The sequence below is a fragment of the Monodon monoceros genome, unplaced genomic scaffold, assembly GCF_005190385.1.
Source record: "Monodon monoceros isolate NGI ecotype Baffin Bay Population unplaced genomic scaffold, NGI_Narwhal_1 Super_Scaffold_1, whole genome shotgun sequence".
NCBI classification, from domain to species: domain Eukaryota; kingdom Metazoa; phylum Chordata; class Mammalia; order Artiodactyla; family Monodontidae; genus Monodon; species Monodon monoceros.
This window is the reverse complement of record NW_021703765.1, coordinates 54,543,675-54,565,135: the sequence shown is the minus strand read 5'-3', so window position 1 is coordinate 54,565,135 and position 21,461 is coordinate 54,543,675. Positions and strand designations below refer to the sequence as shown.

General features: G+C 43.4%; 1 protein-coding gene across 7 annotated transcripts in view; it reads left to right on the top strand.

The window, feature by feature from the left end:
• Positions 1–21,461, top strand: part of EPB41L3 (erythrocyte membrane protein band 4.1 like 3) — a 192,473-nt gene that overhangs the window by 158,157 nt on the left and 12,855 nt on the right. For 6 of the 7 annotated variants that reach the window (XM_029231021.1, XM_029231012.1, XM_029230979.1 and 3 more), the window contains 5 exons: positions 3,130–3,227; positions 3,931–4,106; positions 7,311–7,531; positions 16,610–16,663; positions 20,302–20,493. In XM_029231021.1, coding sequence (XP_029086854.1) covers positions 3,130–3,227; positions 3,931–4,106; positions 7,311–7,531; positions 16,610–16,663; positions 20,302–20,493 — 741 coding nt within the window. The remainder of the gene's footprint in view (positions 1–3,129; positions 3,228–3,930; positions 4,107–7,310; positions 7,532–16,609; positions 16,664–20,301; positions 20,494–21,461) is intronic. The other variant, XM_029230987.1, reaches the window with a different exon arrangement.

Genomic DNA, 21,461 nt, shown 5'->3' with positions numbered 1-21,461 from the left:
TCTATGAAGACTGAAATATTCTACGAGCTATCTGAAATTAAAGTCATTTTTTAATATTTCCTAAAGATTGCATGTCTTACAACCAAGATATGTTTGATGTATGAAACATTAAGTGAGCATCTATATATTGCCAAGCACTGTGCTGGGCATTGAGAATAGAAAGATAAATACGACCTTGTTCCAGTCCTATAGGGAGTTTGTGTTCAGCAGAGAAGACTCACACACTTGCAATTACAGCATCACGATGCAAGTGTGATAATATTCCGTAGACGTGAAATGAGCGTAGGTGTCGTGAGGGGCCAGAAGGGGAAGTTGGAGCAGTGCATCATGAGACCATAGTGAGCCATGGGAACTTTAAACTGGGATGTGACATACTCGGTCGATATTTTGGGATGAAATTCAGCAACTTAGTAATGTGATGTGATAGGACCTAAACTAGGGCAGAGGCTGTGGGAATAGAATGGAAGAAGCACATTTGAGAGAGAGGTTTCAGAGGCAGAACCAGTAGGTCCTGGAGGCAGGATGGGGGAAAGATCAAAAGAGGAAAGAAGAGGGCTTTCCTGGTGGCGCAGTGGTTGAGAGTCCGCCTGCCGATGCAGGGGACGCGGGTTCGTGCCCTGGTCCGGGAAGATCCCACATGCCGCGGAGCAGCTGGGCCCGTGAGCCATGGCCGCTGAGCCTGCGCGTCCGGAGCCTGTGCTCCACGACGGGGGAGGCCACAACAGTGAGAGGCCCGCGTACCGCAAAAAAAAAGAGGAAAGAAGAGAGTCCAGGATAATCAGAGGGTTTTGGGTTTGCATGAGCGAAGTCAATGGTGATGATATTACTAGAGAGAAAAAGGGAGAATTTCAGAAAAAAAGATTGACGTTCCTTTTGGGACAGATTTTGGTGGGGGGTGATCCTTGCATAGTAAGAAATATAAGATTTAAACAGCGTCATCAGCTGTATAATACACTTTATTCAAAGCCTTAGGTCTGGAAGAAATTACCAAGAACAAGGAAGTTAGAGGGGAAAAAACTCTAAAACAAAAACTCTGGATAATACCGCTTTTTGAGGGAGGGGTAGGCAGAAAAGGACCAGAGGCAGATGAGGAAAAACAGCCAGAGAGGAGAAGAAGGGCCAGAAACAGTCATGGATGATAAATAAGGAAGATGAGATTCAGGGAGCCTGGTTCACCAGCAGTGCCAGACGGGACAGAGGAGGTGCTCGGATGAGAACTAAGGAAAGTGTGTTGAACTTGACGATCAGGTCTTGTCGCGGCAGTAAGGGTTCAGGAAAGAGCTAGAGCCCCCGGCAGGTAGCAGCAAGGTGAGGAGTGAAGTAGCAGCGGCTTCCCTTCCTGACACTTAGCAGTGATTCTGGTTCCGCAGAAACACGCTCAGAGAAAGTCGTTTTCCCCCCCTTTTTCACAACCATATTCATAGGCTGAGAAGAATGAGTGAGAAGGAATTACTGGTGGCACGAAGGCTCTGAAGCGGTCGGAAGAAGTGGATACAGAGCACAGAGAGAGAGAGAGAGAGAGAGACATTCAGAAAGTTCTGGGATCTCTCTCATCTTTGTGCTGAGCAGGACAGAGCAGTAAGAGAAACTTCCCGGCTTCCCGCTTCTTCCGGGAAGAGCTAGCTGACTCTTCTGTAAAACCCCTGGCCTTAGCATGGCGTGTCGTCCATGTGAGATGCAGGATGAATAAATGGAGGATGGTTTAGTCAAGGTCCCTTCCTCTGGCTTGTCAGTTGACTGGGTCCATTTGACGGGGGTGAGTTTCATGACCGTCCCTGGACAGGAACGTCAGAGAGAGGGAGAAAATGGGGAAGGCGACTGCATTTAGAGCCACCCGTGATGTATTTCCCCTTCTCCCCCTGGCCAGTCCCACTCAGTGAACAAGAAACAGAGGTCCGGAATAGCTAAAGTTCACATACCTCGCACAGGACCCCTCCCCTTGGTTCTTTGCCACATAAATTACTTTTGCTATCGATTATACCAGTAGTCTGGGGGGTTTGAGCTCTTTGGGGAAGGCTTTTACTGTTTAAGATGATTGCCCTCTGGTGGCCTGATGTATCCTGTCTTCAGAAAATAAAAAAATTTTCTTGAGTATCTGCCATAGTAATATTAAAATATATTACTCAGGAAGTTAGCTATCTCACCCTGAAAAAGCAGATGGCTGATGGAGTATGATCTGAACTCTACATGCTGAAAAATATGAAAGTGTGTTCTCCCAATCCCTGACCTTATACAGTCGGCCCTCCGTATCCCAGGGTTCTGCATCTGTGGATGCAGCCAACTGTGGATTGAAAATATTCGGGAAGAAACTTCTAGAGAGTACCAGACAGCAAACCTTGAATTTGCTGCATGCAGGCAGCTGTTTCCGTAGCATTCACGTTGTATTTCAACTGTTTACCTGGCATTTACATTGTGTTAGGCATTATAAGTAGTCTAGAGATGATTTAAAGTATATGGGAGGGCTGCATAAGTTATATGCATGTATAGTATGCTATTTTATGTAAGGGATTTGAGCATTCACAGGTTTTGGTATCCACAGGGGTCCTGGAACCAATCCCCTTTGGATACTGAGGGACGACTGTATAATATTGAGAGACGTTAGCATTTAACATGATAATCCATATTAGAATGCGCAAATAAAATCAGCAGTATCTGATACCAAGTCATCAAATACCTAGGATATGCGCATATTTCCAGACCAGATACAAGGAGAAAATGTCATCCTGAGAATGCTGTTTTATTCATTTCTTTGCGTTCCAGCTGAAGCCATGATGTCAGAGAGGAACTATGACGATTAGGTTTAGAAATCAGATCAGGACAAACTGGTCTCTGGAAGGAATACAGATATTCTTCTTTTTTTGCATTTAGTTTTCATAAGATTCATCCTTGTACATGAAACTTTTACTACATGCATAATGTGGTTGTCTGTACCTGCAGCATTTTAAGGAGATAGATATGAGATTTTTTTTAATGAGTGAATGTGTATAGCATGAAATCTGTGTATAGCAATTGATTTAGGGAGTAAAGAAAAAATTTGTGGGTGGTATTTTGACTTTGTATATTATTTGCTTTCATGTTATTTATGATTCCAAACTTCACTCTACTCTTCAATATGTCTTTTAAATTTAGTTTGAACAATTTGAAAGCACCATCGGGTTTAAGCTGCCCAACCATAGAGCGGCCAAGCGTTTGTGGAAAGTGTGTGTGGAACACCATACATTTTTCAGGTGGGTAGAGATCATTTTGGTCTTTCCTAAGGAAGAATTAGAATGATTGGAATCACCTACACTGATAAAAGGTTGTTGGAAAGAAGAATGTGGCCACAAGATCCTTTCTATTCCTTCAAGCTTGTTGCCGCCAGATTTCTTGATAAACCCTGAAAGAACTTCTGACTAAATTTGAAGGATTTTCCTTAATTTGTTGGATACTTATCTGTCTCATCTCCCCTTCATTATCTTGAGAGGTTTTTCATTATTTTTCTAGAACATCCACTTCAGATGTCCAATCCCTTCCTTACTCTTTCAGTAGCTTTTCAATACCATGCACCCCTTTGCCCACATCCAGTAAGTACTAAAGCCCTCAGATTTGTGTCTACAAAGTAATAAATGATCACTGTTCTTCACTAACATCCCCTACTTAATTGCTCTCTGGGTTTGTAGAACCACAGACTCTCCAGTTCCATAGGATGTTCAAATTCATCTAGTCCAGCTCCACCCCTGTTGCGCTTCTAGCCTCTCTACAACATCCCTAGTTGATATACACTGTGTGAAGTGATTTTTTTTCCTTATAAAACCAGGTTCACTGAATGGCAGGTTGGGGGTTCAACCTTGAGTACACAAAGCACTTTACCTTTCAGAACAGAGTAATAAGTTAGCATTCTTAGTATGTGGCTTAATAGTCTTGCTGATGTTTTTCCTTTAATATCTCCAGACTGTTGTTACCAGAAGCACCTCCAAAGAAGTTCCTTACCTTGGGGTCCAAGTTTCGTTACAGTGGCAGAACACAAGCCCAAACCAGGAGAGCTAGTGCATTGATAGACCGCCCAGCCCCTTACTTCGAGCGTTCGTCCAGCAAACGTTATACCATGTCTCGCAGCTTGGACGGAGGTAGGCACTGCTCCCCTCAACGATTGCTAGTGGCTACCGAGCAGCGAGAAACCATCGTGAGCCTTTAATGGACACAGGTGCTCTGCGATAGCATGAAAGGAAGAGCACTTGTTGGTCTTCAGCTGAGTGGCACATTTTAACCAACCCCCCAGAAAAGGTGCCTGTGTGAGTCTAATGTCTGTTCTTGGTGGGTTTATATGAAATCACACAAAAGAATGGTACTTGGGGAATGAAGTAGCTTTCATAAGCTGGCACCCTGAATTTGGAGAAGGGTGCTCTCATTCTAAATATAGTAATCACATACTTATAAGTAATTTGTTTCTCTTTTCAGCAGATGGTAAATGATTATCAGGTTGGTTTTAGATGATTTGTTTCCGAAAGAAAACTGTGCATTAGATTTATCTCTGTTTCTTTAAAAATGTTATGAATAAAACGTGACTTTTATCAGTCAGTGAATAATAGCTGATAGGAAGGATGACATTCAAATAACAGAGCAAAGGGCTCTAAGGAAATTGTCCTGGTTAATATTAATTACTACACCAGCTGGACTGGGAGAGCGTTGCTGTGTAAATATTCTGTACCGTGAAGTCAGATGTGTGAGTACCACAGGGAGAGTCACTGCATCACTGAAGTAGCATTTTTAAGGCATAATAATGAGTTTTTTGCAGGCTTTTGTTTTGTGGAGCAGTCTTCTGTGGCTGTCCAGAGGTACATGCAGATGTACTTTCTGCTCCAAGACATGGCAGCTGTAGGAAAGTCGGAACCTCTATATCCGTAGATGTGAAACCCACAGACACCGAGGGCCAACTGTATTCATTGTACTACGTACACCATTTTGTGTAAGGGACTTGAGCATCCGTGGATTTTGGTTATCCACGGGGGCCCCAGAACCATTCCTCCCAGACACCAGGGCACGACTGTGGCCAGACCTCTGCCTCCTAATCCAGAGCTCCTTGGGGGTGAGATGTTTTATTGGAGACTTATCCTGGGCACATAAAAAGAGAAGTTTCTAGCATGTGCGTACAATTTTAATAATAAGCAAAAGCATAGATAGAAACAAATAAAAGTTAGAGGTGCCTGGTATCACCTCCCTCCTGGCCTTTTTTGCTGCCCACTCACCATGGAGTCTCAGTCCTTCCTTCCATTTCGCCAAACCCCGATGTGGCTTGTAGGGAAGCGAACTCCCTGGATCGCCAGATTTAGAAGACTTTACTGTCCCAAAGGGACACTTAGAGGAAGTAAAAATTGTGTTATTAGTGCTGTATCGTTGTTATAAATTATATTAGCGAAGTAGGAAGAATGCTCGCCTAGCATAGATAAGTTCAGACCGATGTCCAGACTGTCTGTCTGTACAGCGGTGGGTGGATGAAGTACTGCCTGCAGGTCCCAGCTTTAGTCATCGTCTGTAAGGTGGGATCAAGGCCACCTCTGACAGGTTGTTGCGAAGAGCGAATGAGACGTAGGTGAGAGCAGTCTTGTTACAGATGTAATCGTAATGGTCTCAGTAGGTATATTGATAATCATTCTTTAGGCTTTTGTGAGCTGGCCTAGGAAGTCAGTCTTACCATTCTCTACCTTCTATAACAATGTCCCGTTTTTAGAATCTCTGAGAGCCAAAGTTTTGGGAAAAACTGTTTATTAGGACCGTTTTGAGTCAGATTAAGATACTGAAAAATTCACATTGACAATGACACTTCTTTTGGCGGCGCCTCATCTCCTCTTCCTTGAAGAGTCTGTGTAAACTAGTGTGTGTTCTCTAAGTCAGTGCTGGAGGAACTTGTGTAGAATCACAGCTTTTTTCCCCGAATGTCATCCACTCTGTCCTGCGATGTGAACCCAGGGGGACACATTTGTGGTGAATGTTGTTTTCCTTGTGACCTTCTGTGTGATAATGATTGCTGAGAAGACAGAAGACAATTGTGAAATCAATGTACTAATTCCATGCTGTCTCTTTCTCCCTGCCCAAAAGTGATGTTAGTATGTGTTGTCTCTCACCCTTTGGGGTCCTGCCAATTCTCGTATGTTTTCTGAGCTGCTGCTCGGGGGGGCCATGGCTGCATGTTGGAATAGAAACTGCTTTTTGCAAGGTTGCGTCGTCTGTTAGAACAGCCTAACAAGCCTTTTAGGAAACTGTGTCTCATATGAGCTTTTTCGTCATCAGTAAGAGATGTAAAATATCTTAGTGAAGGTATTTTAGTAAAACGGTTTACTATTCAAAGGATTTCAGAGCTTTTTCTTACATTTATGTTTTAAATTTCCTAAAATATGAAAGCAGATTAAATTTTGCCTACGATTTGAAAAGCAGCCTTTCTAAATTTCAGTAAATTTTATGGTACCTAAAACCTAAAAGAATGAGTACCAAATTTCAAAAGTCTAACTAAATTAAGCATCTCTTTCACTGAGACATTTTAGCTGGGACGAAAGGCTGGGTGTTCTCTCTTACATTTGCGTGCTTTGCACTTGCGTGAATTTCATTAGCAACATTTGTCTTGTTTTCCCAAAATACTAGAGATGAATGAATGTATGCATATCGTGGTAGTCTTTTTAAAGCACAGTAGAAATTAAAACATTTCTGCACTTCAGTTGAACAGAGTTACCATCTGAATTCTATAATCTCTGCCCAGTAAATGGTTACTTTTCATTATTACTTATGTAGCTTTTATATTGTAGAAGTGATAGACTTTCCAAGCACTAATAGTAGTAGTAATAGTAATAATAATAAAAAAAACATTTCAGTGCTCCTTAATGAGTGGCACTTGCAAAGCTCTGTTTAAAGTCAAGTGCGCTAGGGCAGTTGTCTGTCTACTGTTAGTTGTGGAACTTGCCCCGAGTGTCTGGTGCTGGTGCCCCGCCAGTTACTCTGTGGGTAACAGCCTCGGTGGCCACTCAGCCCCGCATCCTTCCACTCACCTCCACCCTCACACACATCCTCACCAGAGAGCCTGAGAAGTGGATGGAAATTATTCTGGTGGCTTTGAGAGATGAGCATTGAAATCACGCTTAAACGCAGTTATGGGTGACAACAGAAGGATGAATCTGTGGCGTTGCTTAGATGAGAGTACCTGCAGGGCTGACCTGTCTTTTGAAGAGAAACCTGGTATTTTATGGGGAGATTTTTGCTGTAACGGGAGCAATCGGTGGTGTCCGTCTGTCTTCTGACTTAACTGTTTTGGTCTTTATTTCTCCAATTGTATTTGCTTTTAGCATCAGTGAATGAAAACCATGAAATATACATGAAGGATTCTGTGTCTGCTGCAGAGGTTGGTACTGGCCAGTACATAACAACAAAGGGCATCTCTCAGACCAACTTGATCACCACTGTGACTCCGGAGAAAAAGGCAGAGGAGGAGCGGGGCGAGGAAGACGACAGACGGCAAAAGGCCGAGGAAGCCACACCCGTCGCTGCCGTACGGCCCGAGGGAAAGGTACATCTCCCCGCTGTCTCCCCGACCTGTGCACTCTCTAAAGAACTCCTGAATAAGACTGAGGACGTAAGCCAGGAATGTGAATAAGACTTAGGCTAATTCGTATCTCAGCATTAGTCACCTTCATGTTGTCACCTTTTAAATTAGTATGTCCTCTGTCAACACTTTTCCTCTGCAAAAGCCCTTTCTAACTTTCGGGAAATTCTTATTGAACAACTGAGGTGCTGCGTGAGACTTTCAGGACAGCTGTCCTGTCTGTAGATCTTAAAAATACGTTTGGTAGTGAATTACACTTTTCTGTTTGGGCTCACAATTCAGAACTGTCACTAAAGCTGTTTTCTTTGTTTCTGGCCCCATCCTCCTACCCAGGGCTGTGTATTTGTCTAGATGCACAGTAATTGCTTTGCCCTTCTTCTGACCGCTGGTAGCTGAGTGACCACAGCCTGCATACTTGTACACTGTTTCCACTGTTTCTCTCTCTCAGTCTTATCATCTTAACCTAACCATCAGAGTAGCCAGTGGATGTGTTTTGGAAAAGGGATATTAAGGCCGAAGTTTGCAAGGGAAGACGGAGGGCGAACTTGGCAGTAATTTTTCCAGGGTGTTTTATTCATTGAACTTGGTCACTTCATTTCATCCAAAAGTCAATTTATTTTTAAATATTATGTTTATTTCTGGAGGTCCATCACTATAACGCAACTTTTCAGGAAAATGAAAGTCAAAAAACATGTAGACAACCTGCTCCTGGTTCGGGGTTTTGTATGTCGCAGAGCAGCTCCCTAAAAGTCAAAGAACATGCCGGGAGGTTTATACATAATAAGAATGGAAAAACAAGAGTGGGTCTTGGAATGTACAGAGTACAGAGTGAAAGGAAACAGCAGAATAAAAATGCCGTATAACTTAGAGGTTATGCTAAAACTTAGGTAAATTTGATTCAAAAGTGCTCTTTTGCACGTGGGCTCTTCAAATGCAGAGTACGGGGCAGAGAATCAGCTGGGACTCTGTAGAAAAATGCTCCTTTGGATAAGAAGTTAACAGTGACCTCTAAATGGGCAGATTGGCAAACGTATCATCATTCTGTTTATGTTAGACTATCCCAATGACCCAGTCCATCATCCTTTTTTAGGGTAAGATTATTTATTTGCCAAACACAAAAATAAAAACAGGATAGGACATAATGGAAGGATATTTGGATCACTTTTGCTGTTAAAATGTGCTTTGTTCTGAATTTTGTTTTTACACTCTTTTCGTTTAAGGCGGGTTCTAACTAGGTCACGATCAGAAGATGATATACTTGAAAAGCCAATGTGTCCCATGATTTCTGAAAGTCGCCCAGGCCAACACTCCATTCTGAGGGATGTGTAAATATGATTAAGTGCCCCATAAAAGTAAATGACTTGTCGTTTGCTCCATAAACGATCCACTCCCACTTTGTTTGATTTTAAAAGATCAGCGATTTGTTTACATGAGATGGAGCCCTAAGCCAGCATCACTGGGTGCCTTTTATGCCATGGGAGATTAGAAAGACCAAGAAGACTGTTCTCTTAGAGTCGGAGCCTCTGAGAAGCCAGCACTGTGACCCTGATGCCTTCTGAGAGGCCGTGGCTGAGGCCTTGTGCTGAAGGAGCTGAAGGGCTGTCTGCATCTCCCCCGCTGCAAAGCTGTCTTTAAAAACCACTCTAGGGCTTCCCTGGTGGCACAGTGGTTAAGAATCTGCCTGCCAATGCAGGGGGCGCAGGGTCAAGCCCTGGTCCGGGAAGATCCCACATGCCGCGGAGCAACTAAGCCCGCGAGCTACAACTACTGAGCCTGCGTGCCTAGAGCCCGTGCTGTGCAACAAGAGAAGCCACCGCAATGAGAAGCCCGCGCACCACTACTAGAGAAAGGCTGGCGTAACAACGAAGACCCAACACAGCCAAAAAATAAATAAATAAAATTAATTTTTTTTAAAAAAGCCGCTCTAAAAAGCACTCTAATCAGCAACATGGACGATGAAGCCGTCATGTCATTCTTCTCTGTCTTCAAAAAGTAACGTAGAGGGCGCTTATTTTTTAACCAAGACGAAAATGTATTACTGAAAGTAGTTCTTAAGCGACTGGTCCCTAGATTCCTTTGAGAGGAGGTGTGTTTCCCCACTAACAATCACCCCAGCTGACGGGGCAGCCTCCACGGGCAGAAGGCGGCTTGTAACTTGTACATTATTCTCAGCTCAGTGAGATTTGTGCAGCGTCTTGTTTAAGACACAGTGTTTAATGTCAGATGTGAGTATTAGGAAAAGACATACTTGTCTGATACCGAAAAAGAGACACTTCTACATTCTACTAGATCCATGATATAATTTTATTTGTGCATTTTCTTACCCTCTGTCTCTATATTTACCAAGTCAGGGTTGGATTACCATCACAAAGCAGACCAGATAATGTCCATGCTCTCAGGACACTAGGCAGAAACAGGCATGTGAGTACACACACAGACACACACGAGCAGGAGTTCAGTCATCTTCAGGCTCCAGGTGACCTTGTCTTGAACTCGGCTATAGCAGCTTCCACGCTGGCCCTGGGTCCTGTTTGGCATTTGCTCGTCTCTCCCACCCCTCTCGTTCAGCATCCCTCCACCACCTGCAGAGAAAGCTGGCTGTGGTCACGGAGACTGCGGGGACCAGGAAGGGTGTAAAGAACCTTACTTGCCCTGCACAAGCCTGCATGCCTCTCCCCAGGAGCACTATTGTGGGGTTGCCTGCCTTGATCGTCCCCTTAAGGACTCAAACCAGGCGGCTTAAGCCTACGGCTCCTCTAAGAAAAACCGGAAGGTGGGGAAATTGTATCTTCCTATTATTTATGGACCACAAGTAATACAAAGTAAGTGCTGATAAACCACATCACAAGAAAACACATTCTTTTTTGCTAGTTAGCTTGTTTGAAACCACTTCTTTAAGCTCCCCCGTGTACATTATGGGTAAGGGGCCAAAATAGTAGTTTTCAAAAGAGCCTCGGTGCTTTATGGAGAGGTAAGGTTCCTACGGTGTTCACTGTGGAATTACCTAATTGGAGCTGCTTACGGGTAGGAGTGGGGTCAGAAACTTCGTGATTTGGAAACCCACCTGCTTTGGCTACAACTGACTAACCAAGGAAAAGTAACGCTAGAGATTTTGTTTTTAATAATCAAAAATTGGATTCATTGTCATTTTAATCTAACTGAACCCTAGTAACAGATCTGGTAGCTGGAGATTAGGAGAAGTTATTGAAAGTCTTGGTTTTAAGTTATCAGAGAGTTACATTTGCTCTCAGCATCCTAAAAATTTCTAGAGTTGTTGGTCTAAACAGAAGTTTTGGATCATATGAAACGTAGTCATTGAGATTACCCACAGATATCTTCGGTTCTGATTCTTTTTTCAAGCCCACCCTATGTTTGACTTGAGGGTCTAATGGGAAGACGATGGCCATTCGTGGCAGTGTTGGCATGCCGCTTGAATACTTTAAAATTCACCAACAACCCTAGTGCTGAAATTCTTGTTTGACGATTTTTTTCTCGGTACCCATAAGAAAATTAACTAATTGCAGTTTTCTTTTTGTCCTTTTGCACCTCTGTTCGCTGCTTTCTGTCTCTCTCGCTGTCTCTCTCACATCAGTCACCCGGGCTTGGCACTGACTCATGTCCCCCCTCCCCCCCATCAGCCCGCTCTCCCCCTGCATCTCCCACAGGGCTCCGCAGGAGGTGTAAGGAGAACGGGCACCCCCCGTCGGGGGTCGAGCCGGCCAGAGACCCCGGGCACCTGCACGGGGAGCCCACCTCGGACTCTGATGGCCGAGGGAAGCCGTGCCTGGGGGACCACGATGTGGCTTTTAGCTGCAAACAGCGGCCGGGCAGAGGGGCCACGCTGTTTTCCTTCTCCTTGCAACTCCCCGAGTCTTTCCCCTCTCTCCTGGATGACGATGGCTACCTGTCCTTCCCCAACCTTTCCGAGAGCCACCTCCTGCCCCAGAGCTTGCGGCATTACCTCCCCATCCGCTCGCCCTCTCTGGTGCCCTGCGTGCTCTTCATCTTCTTCTTCCTGCTCTCCGCCTCCTTCTCAGTGCCATACGCCCTCACTCTCTCCTTCCCTCTGGCTCTGTGCCTCTGCTGCCTGGAGCCCAAGGCGGCCTCCTTGAGTGCCTCACTAGACAATGACCCGAGTGACAGTTCAGAGGAAGAGGTGTGTACCGCGGTATAGAACACACGTCCCTGTCGTGCTCGGGGCCGCGGTCCGAAACAGTCTCAGACGGCTGCTGCGATAGCGGTCCTGCTTTCAGAGCCTCATTTATCGTCTGTGCCAATCTGTGCAGAGGTTTTGTGTGCAGGGGGTGCGACCCGGCCCCGGGGTTAGGCACAACACCATGTGGATGCAGCAGGCTGAGCCCGGCCCGGAACCGCACTGCCAACCCCCAGCGACTCCAGCGAGTGGGGAAGGACTCAGCCGTGAGCCAATTGTAAATAAATAACCCGTTAGCTACGTAAGAACTCAGGGTCGACTTAAAGGCTCTGTTCAGTTCTCATTCAATAAAGGGAATGACACAGAAGACGGATGAGTAACTTTCAACTAGATTGGCGGCAAGTTACCAAAATGTACCCTGCTGTAATGATGCACAGTGGTGATACACACCAGGTAAAGGATGCTCAGGGCGCGGCGGGAGAGAGCACCGCCGCCGTCGAGGTGCATCACCACCCTCGGGGCAGCTCTCCAAGACTGTAAATGCCTCCCTCTCCTCCCTGGAGATTCTGAAATGCCCCCGCTGCTCTTTGATTGTCATTGCCAGACCGTCATTGTTACTCCATGAGGGGAGCCCGACCCCGTGGGTGTGTTGGGTCAGAAAGAGGGGCTTGAGCGGTTTAAAACGCTCCGTGACATTGGTCATCGGCAGGGCCAGAAACAGGACCAGAAAGAGCGGCAGTTGAAAACAGCAGTTTCCAAACACAATCAGGAAAGACTCCTGTTAGGTTTCCATACGCTGTAAAAATGGGCTGAGATTTCATGAACACGAGCAAGGCCAAGGCATGTGTTGAGTGGCACCCATTCTCTCAGTTCCGGCGTGAGGCTGGGGAAGTTGGAGGGGCCTCTGCGGCTAGCGACCAGGAAAGGACTTGAGCCTTCAGCCTCCATCCGTGAAAGCAGGCTGCCTGTCAGTCCCCCGTCCCTCATCCGAGCCATTGGGGGAGGTGACATCCTAGCAGGTAGTGTTTCCTCTTAATTGCTCCCCTTTCCCTCCACTCCATTGCCCTGTGAACAGCCCAGCGGTTTCCCTCTGTGCAGCCTTTAAATAGAACGCAGGGGAAAAGAACAGAAGTGCCAACAGGCCCCTGGCTGAAACCCACCCTCCTGCCTACGCCTGCCCCCGGCTCCTCCAGCAGTTCTGGAGGGTTTTGTGTCAGGAGCCAAACCCAATACACCTAGCATTAAAAAAGAAAATCGCGAAGTCAAAGCAACACTAAAAAAGGAAAGTCTATTCAGTTCTATGCTCAGCTAGAAACGGTAATCCGAGCTGCACCTGTGAGTAGATAGCATTGTGAGGTACGTATCTATATTTAGTGGTATTATGACTGTTTCTTTGCAGCAGCAGGAAAAAAGTGGGAATGGTCTCCAAGACGTTCCCAAGAAAAGTTTAGGCTTTTCAATTTGATGTTGCCTAAGAGCCCTTTGCAAGGTTCTTGGATCCTCTGTGACTTAGCTCCAGATCTATCTGTGTGTAACTATTTTCGTACGTGGAAAATATTTTAAGAGAAAAACCACTCTAAATCCTAGGTTTGAATATCACCATTTCTCATAGTAGCAACGTAATCAAATAACGTAGGTCCAAACCTACAGTTATGACGAACGCAGTATTATCTACAAAAACTGTTTATAATATTAGCTGGTTTCCAACCTGCTCATCTTTGTTCCTTTAGCAGTGGAGCTAGTCATCAAGCTAACAGAAGGTGAAAAGATTGCCATTTTATGTTTTTCTGCATTTTAAATAACTGAACTTTTATGTAGCAAACCACACAGATCTTGTGCCTAATCCAGGGTGTACATCTTGTTGTAATCAGTGCATGAAAATTAACGTTCAACTTGGGCATGTCTGCATTACATCAGCAAAACAAATCACAGCAGTTACTCCTCGCAAGCTGGAGGCCGCGTGGCTGGTGTTCCCCACATGCAAACCCTCCTCTGAGACCGTGAACCAGCTCTGGCCGAGGCGGCCTTTCTTGTCCTCCGCTCCAGCCTCGGTCACCCATGACGGCTGTCCTGCCACATGACTTTGTATTTGGCCATCTGTTCAATGTCGTCTCAACCCCAAGTGTTAAGAGCTGTGAGCTCTGGTTCAAGCTGAGCTAGAGAACTCAGATGTAGGTCATTCAGGTAAAAAAACAAAAACAAAAAACACTCGCCATTTGTTAACACGGCCTGTTTTACTCCCTGGGCCTCAAGTGCTTTGGCAGCTAAACCGGGTGACTTTGTAACATACGGTTCAGCTCCGTCACTTTGGTTTTGCAAAATCACTAATGACTCTGGTTCTTTTGAAATATTTTATCATCACTGCTTACATCTGTCACGTGTGGTAGTGGCTTAATTAGTCCCAGCCCTTCTCAAGAGTGAAACCCAGTGCAGAGAGCTGTAATCATTTCAAACTACAGAGCTGTTAGCTTTTCTTTTTTTTCATTTGTCCTTCTAGAATTTTGGTCAGATAAGGGGGGGCCGAACGCTAAATCATCTACATCTGTCCAGAGACGTAAGATGAATTTAGCTCACCGTAATTATGTGTCAACTTGTGAAGAATTTTTTGATAATACCAAGAAAGGAGGTGGATGAAGTCTAGAGGAAAAGATTGATCACTTGATTTAACATTTTAGATGGTGTAAACACATTATATGATAGTCCATGGCATGCCGTACATTTTGCAGTTTTTCTTAGACATAGGATATTATATAAATAAAAGTTGCTATAAAAGCTGCTTTTTCAGACTTTAATACTTCAGTCATTAACTGTATATTGATCAGGCACTATGTTTGTTGAATGACTGACTGACCAGGTGCTGAGTAGGGGATTGAGGGAGTTTAGATATGGCCTAAGCTGCTATTTATTTGTGTATAGCCAGGAAAAATAATAGCAATACTTAGGAAATACTATTTTGATATCAATATTTATGATTTTTATAGGCATTTTTAGCTGTGTGTATGTGTCAGGCATCGCATAAAGACTTAGTATCTGTTACCTGATACAGTTAGGGCTATGATTTTCCCCATTTTCCAAGAAGGAAATTGGGATTAAAATATGAAACCTGCCCCCCGTGCCACAGAGTTAAATAAATAGCAAAGGATTTGAGCTGATGTCAGTCTGTCCTGAGACCCCCCTCACTCTTAACCATGGCGGTAATTCCAGTGCCAAGATGCCTGGAAAGCTGCCGAAGTGAATTCTAAAGCCATAAGGGAAATAATCAAAGTAGGAGGAGAAAAAGTTTCAAGAACTTTCGAGGCCTTTGACACAACTAGTTAGCACACTGAGCCCAAGTCGTTCTTATTGGTTCTTGAAAGCCTAAGGTTTCCTCGGGTTATCCCATACCCTTGAACAGTGACCTGCTTCTCTTCCTAAATCAAACTGGCCTTGCCCTAGACTGTCAGTTGGTGAAGCCATGCTAATGCCCTAGCAGTGATCACCCCGATAAGAAAATTAATAGCCACCCCCTTCCAGGTGTTGCCAAGGTGGTCGGGTCATGAAAGCTCTCAGCATGCTTTCTTTACCAACCTACTGAAAAGGATTTCCCTTAGACACAGGAGCAGATTGCCAGGATGGAGACCTCAGGTGCACAGGCCAAGCATATGAGTTCCAACTCCTTTTCTTTTAGGAATATAGAAAATGAAAGTTTGGGAGAGGATCAAGAATTCAACCCAGCCAGAGTCATGTAGACGTAAAGAGCACAGTCCCAGCCCTCCCGCTGGTAATCCGTGGTCTTTGCAATGAGAGATTATTTTAAGAGACAGATTCACAACCTTAGAGCCCCCAGTATGGATTTTTGTTGGCAAATTACTAATCGCACAACTTTGCTCGAAGGACTTTTAATAATGACTAGTTTGAGAGTTGAGAAGGGAAAGTCAGGTAATATTATATAGGACGTTGAGATGTCCCAATTTCAATGGCTGTGGCTCATCTCTCCTCCAGAAAAAAAAAGAGTTTTTGTTGTAAATCATAAACCGCTATAAAAACAGATTAAAAATCGGTCTTGAAATTACTATTGTAATTCTCCCTTGAAAACCTAGGCTCTGTCAAATGCTGTGCTTTGTTTTATTTGTGTCCAAGTAGATGTCTCTCTCCCTCCTTCTCTCCCTATTTTTCATTACTATTATTTGCTTCATTGGAATGTTTATTTTGGAACGAGATATTTAATTACGTACTTCTCTATACCTCTTTCTATTGGAGGGTGGGACGAAATAAACAACATATAGTCTTAAAAAATATCTAGTTAGCAATCCTACTTGAGAATTGAGTTACATTTTTCATATATAGAACATATGCCTGTGAGTCACTGGCATGTGCTTTTTATAATTAAAAGGTAATGCAGACAGCCCGATGGTCTTAGATGGATGCAAATTACCAAAATGGTGTAAATGAGGGGCTGAAAGTCCAGTGACTGTTAATAGCAGTTTTTTTATTTAAATTGACATGTTAAGTTACTTTTCAAATGTGACCTATTCCTAGAATTTTTAAAAAAATATATAAACAGCAATTTTATTTGCATTAAACATTTCTAGGAGCTCTTTCTAGGGGTTTCAGTTAAAACTGGGGGAAAGAATGACACGGCAGCAGACATGGCAGCTTGGCTAATACACGTCCTGTGGTTACGCAGGCCGTGTGCCTCTGGTCTTCCTCTGAGTGTCTCTGCTGATGGAACCTAGCTCTGGCCTTTCTTTGGCTTTTGTTTGAACCTGCATTCTTGTTGGGAAGGTAGTGCGATACAGATCACAGAAAAAGGGACTGAACTGTAGGCCCCAGGCTTGCCCGCTTGACGAGATGGTTTGTTTTCTCTTCCTGCCTTCCTCCTGGAACCTGATCACCTCTGTGATCCACAGACGGACAGTGAGCGCACGGACACCGCGGCTGATGGGGAAACCACCGCCACTGAGGTTGGTACAGTCTCTGTGGGGTGCCGCCCGTTGCCTAACAAAAATGCTGGTTCTGCCTTTAGGAACTTTGCATATTGCCTTTTAGGGTGGAGAGAGATTCTACTTTTAACAGTAGGAGTTAAATATATTCTACTGCCTAGACCAGTGGTTCTCAAACTCTGGCCTGCATCAGAGTCCTCTGGCGGTTCCCATCCTCCTGTTTCACATTCAGAAGAAGGCCTGGGGTAGGACTGGAGAATTTGCATTTCTAACAAGTTCCCAGGTGACAGTGACTCTATCCATTTCAGGGTCACATTTTGAGAACCCTTGGCTAAATTGGTAATACTTTTTAAAAAATTTTTATTGGAGTAGAGTTGATTTACAATCTTGTGTTAGTTTCAGGTGTACAGCAAAGTGAACCAGTTATACATACACATAGATCCACTCTTTTTTAGATTCTTTTCCCATATAGGTTATTACAGAGTATCGAGTAGAGTTCCCTCTGCTATACAGTAGGTCCTTATTAGTTATCTATTTTATATGCAGTAGTCTGTATATTTTTTTTAAAATGTATTCCCTTATCCCAAATGTTTACGCATGATAGCCATAATTGGGGGTGGGTGGTACAATTTATGTAATTAGCTTATTGACTAGGTACAGATATACTTTAAAATCCCAAATGGTCAAAATGCTTGTTAAGATTATACTACTTAACTCATTTTTCATAGCCTGGATGTAGTCTGGGTCACTCAAAAGAAATGAATTTTCCAAGGAAAAGAAAATGAACAAATTACTGTCAGTACTTTATTGGAAAAAAAATTATCACATTGACCAGTGATACTATGCTCTTATTTATCCTTTGTTAATTCTTTAGTGTTCATTAAATATGTGTATGGCTTACGTCGTTTTCTAAATCTTCTCTACCAGTAACTAATTAAAATTTCTGTAAAAACAATATTTATCTATAGTAATGGAAGTCAAGATGTTCATTTCCTAAAGTGCTAATAACAGAATTTTTTTTTTACTTTGTGATAGTGTTTAACATTAGGTTGTTTTCTCCATTATCCAGTTGTAACAATATTTTCTAGTTGGGTATTTAGGAAGAACTAAAAATGTTATAGGCAGTATCTATACATCACTTCATTGAAAATATGTTCAGAAAAACATTTCAAAATGGAGTTTAATTGTTTCTTCCTTTGGAAATGCCAGAGTTCAGTTCAAAGTTTGGAAGTCCTCATGTTTTAATTTAGAGATAATACTGTAAAACTATCATACTGGTTCTTTTAAGCAATCACATATAAACCGATTACAGGGTAATCATTTTCTACACCAAATATAACAGTTGCATCTTCGTTTTGTAAGAGTTAGTCATACGTAACTGCCGACACATTCAGTAAATTTCACTGTAATCCTGAGGTGTGCTGTAAATGAAAAACATTTTAGTACTACTTTAAATTTCTCTTACTCCGTCCCAGCCTCTCCTCCCCTCCCCCTCCCTGTGTCCACAAGTCCATTCTCTACGTCTCTGTTCCTGCCCTGCCACTAGGTTCATCAGTACCATTTTTCTAGATTCCATCTGTATGCGTTAATATACGGTATTGGAGGGAGTAGCATTAACATATATACACTACCATGTGTAAACTAGGTAGCTAATGGGAAGCTGCTACATAGCACAGGGAGATCAGCTTTGTGCTTTGTGCTCTGTGACGACCTAGAGGGATGGGATGGGGGGGGGGGGGGGGGGAGAGGGAGGCTCAAGAGGGAGGGTATATACGTACACATATAGCTGATTCACTTTGTTGTACGGCAGAAGCTAACACAGCATTGTAAAGCAATTATACTCCAATAAAGATGTTAAAAACAAATGACTCAGCTATGAGAAAATAAAATACTATAAATTTCTCTAGCAGTTTTAAACTTTGTTATACAACATTTGAAGCATGCAAACGAAGACGTATAACATAGGTAGGTTATGAAGCTTAAAAATAAAATGAAGGGCTATGAACCCACCACCTCTGTAGAATCAGCATGCCTCCAGCCCTCTAACGCTTCTTATAAACGCTCCCCCTTCTCTTTTTTCCGGAGCCAGTGTAACAGCAGTGCGGGGTGGGGTGTGTAGGTTAGAGAGTCTGGTCCCCATTGAGACCCAGACAAAGTGATCCATTTGCTGAAGGCCATGTGCTCTGGAATCACCCACTTGTCACCCATAATTTCACTCTGGACCGCGTCTTACAGTTGATTTTTGTAGTTGATGGTAGTCTATTTAATTTCCTCACTTACCCCATCCGTATCAGCCCTCTCCTCTCCCAAATTTGTTTTTAAGTAGGTGGGTTCAAGAAATTCAAAGATCCAAGAAATTTTTTAATGTGGGAACCTCTGTGTTAAGTTCTTTGTGCCTCAGTTCTCTGGCCTCTGTGTTAAGTTCTTTGTGCCTCAGTTCTCTGGTCTACAAACTGGGGATCATAATAGCTAACCTCATAGGATTATTGTGAGGGCTCCTACACTCCAAGGGAGCTCTCATCATTGGATATTCGTAGCCGTTTTTGTGAATTTTAATTTCGATGTTGGCTTCCCCCACTTCCTGAACCGTCGCTAACGTCTTTTAAGGACAGCCCGCCAAGTCCTAGCTGTCCTCCCAAGTCCTCCCAAGCACACGTGTGGGCTCATCGTGCTTGGAAGTGTCCAGGTTAAAATGTCAAACACCCAAGGGGCAAGGAATCTTTTGCTCCTGTCTTCCTATTAAGGTTCACAATTTGTGTGTGAGAACGTTATGGTTTATATATAAGAAAGAAATGTCTTCTCACATAAGAGCAAACTAGTGCCCCCATGTAGCTGGCTTATGTAGACCCATCCTTCCATCTTAGAGTCGATGGCATGGTAAGACTTTATTTCCCACTCTCTCTCGATGCTGGCAGTCGGACCAGGAGGAAGATGCAGAGCTCAAGGCACAGGTAGAAAATTCAAAATCAAACACAAAAGCAGAAACCAGCGTGTGATAAGTCATTGTCTGTGGTGTTCAGATCTTGCAGCATGCTCCGTGGTGGTGACTGCGTGCTGGTGCAGTGTGGAGGATGACACTTGTTCATGTGACTGTCATGTCCCTTACCTTCCTTTCTTCTCCACTTTTTTCAGAATAGTCTGATTAAGCGAGTAAAGGGTGAAAATGTGTATGTCAAACATAGTAATCTTATGTTAGAGGTTGGTATTGGTATATACCAGTGCATGCTTGTGTGTGTTGGTTTTCCTTTAGTGGCTTAACCTGTGGGCTCGTACCATGATGCATGAAGGGTGTGTTCTCACCTGTGAATACGTGCGGTTGACTTCTCAGCTTCCTCTGATTCCTTCCTCTCTCCTAGACGTAGATCCCCTTTCCTCCGTGTGTATTTATTTTAATTCTCTGGTTACATGTGAATTACACTCTTAACAGTTGACCTTTGAAACTTTTGATTTTTATGCTTGCGTGAACTAGATTTTGTTTTCCCTCGGAAATATCACATTTTCACCAGAGTGTTTGTGGTAGTGTCATGAGCCCTGATCAGAATTCTTTTCTTTTGACTACTAATGAGATAATGACCTAACTTTTAAAACGAGAGAGAGCACGCAGAAAGGAAGACAAACGTAAAATGTTGACTGTTGGATTCTTTATGTTCTGAATATAGGAGCTAGATAAAACCCAAGATGACCTGATGAAACATCAGACCAATATTAGTGAGCTGAAAAGAACCTTTTTAGAAACCTCCACAGACACTGCCATCACGAACGAATGGGAAAAGAGGCTTTCCACCTCCCCCGTGCGACTAGCCACCCGGCAGGAGGAGGCACCCATGATCGAGCCGCTGGTACCTGAAGAGGTCGGTATTCAGGCTTTGGGTTGCACTTGTCTTCTGTTCACTAGCCTCGCTCCTCTGCAGGGTCTGCAGGGAAAGGATGTGGCAGGCAGAATTCTGAGTAGAGAATCCCACCCCTTGTCTGTGTATAGCCAGTACAATGTTAGGTGGCCAAGGAGTGAGTAATCGCATCCCGTGGTGCTTTGGAACGAACAAGGAAACTCTGGTTCAGATCTGCTTATTCTAGATTCACAGCTGGGAGACATTGACCTACTGTATTAACGAACCAACAGTTTTTCTGAATGTACTTCCGCTACTTTAAGAAACGCCTTGAAAATTCATGACTGTTTCTCGTCAATTGCAAGATGAGCATGCCTACTGAGATTGTCTAATGTTTGACTAAACAGTGTTCTGAAGTTGATAACATTTCAGGGCATACTTTACTCTGGGACTACTACACCAGGTTTTTACGGGTATACTCAGTTTTTTATTTCATTTTTATTTATAGCATATATATATATTTTTTTAATTGGTTATTTTAACTGATTTATATATATAAACATATATATTATATTATGACTTATAATCAGTTTTTATTTGGTTTTTAATAGGGAAAGTAAAGGCCAGAATGTCTTTTTGAGTAAGTCTTCCGTGTAGGAAATCGCTCTTTAAATGTACAGCAAGATAGAGGATTCAGCTGGTGTTACTTCAAGGCTCCCATCGTGTGGGACCCACAGTGGCAGTGGTACTAATCTTACTGTCAACTGTTACACATCATCTTACTTTATCTGTCTTTCAAAAGAAGTAGTTTTTTAAAACGGCATCTTTCTAGTATAATATTAACTCCTTTCTTCCCTTGAAAGCTGTTTATCTAAAGTGACCACAATCGTGATGTTCATGACAGTTCCAATCCCACTTAAAAAAAAATGACAAGGTCTATCACCACTTGAATTACTTTGTAAAGGGCCTTTTTATGCAGAATAAATGAAAAG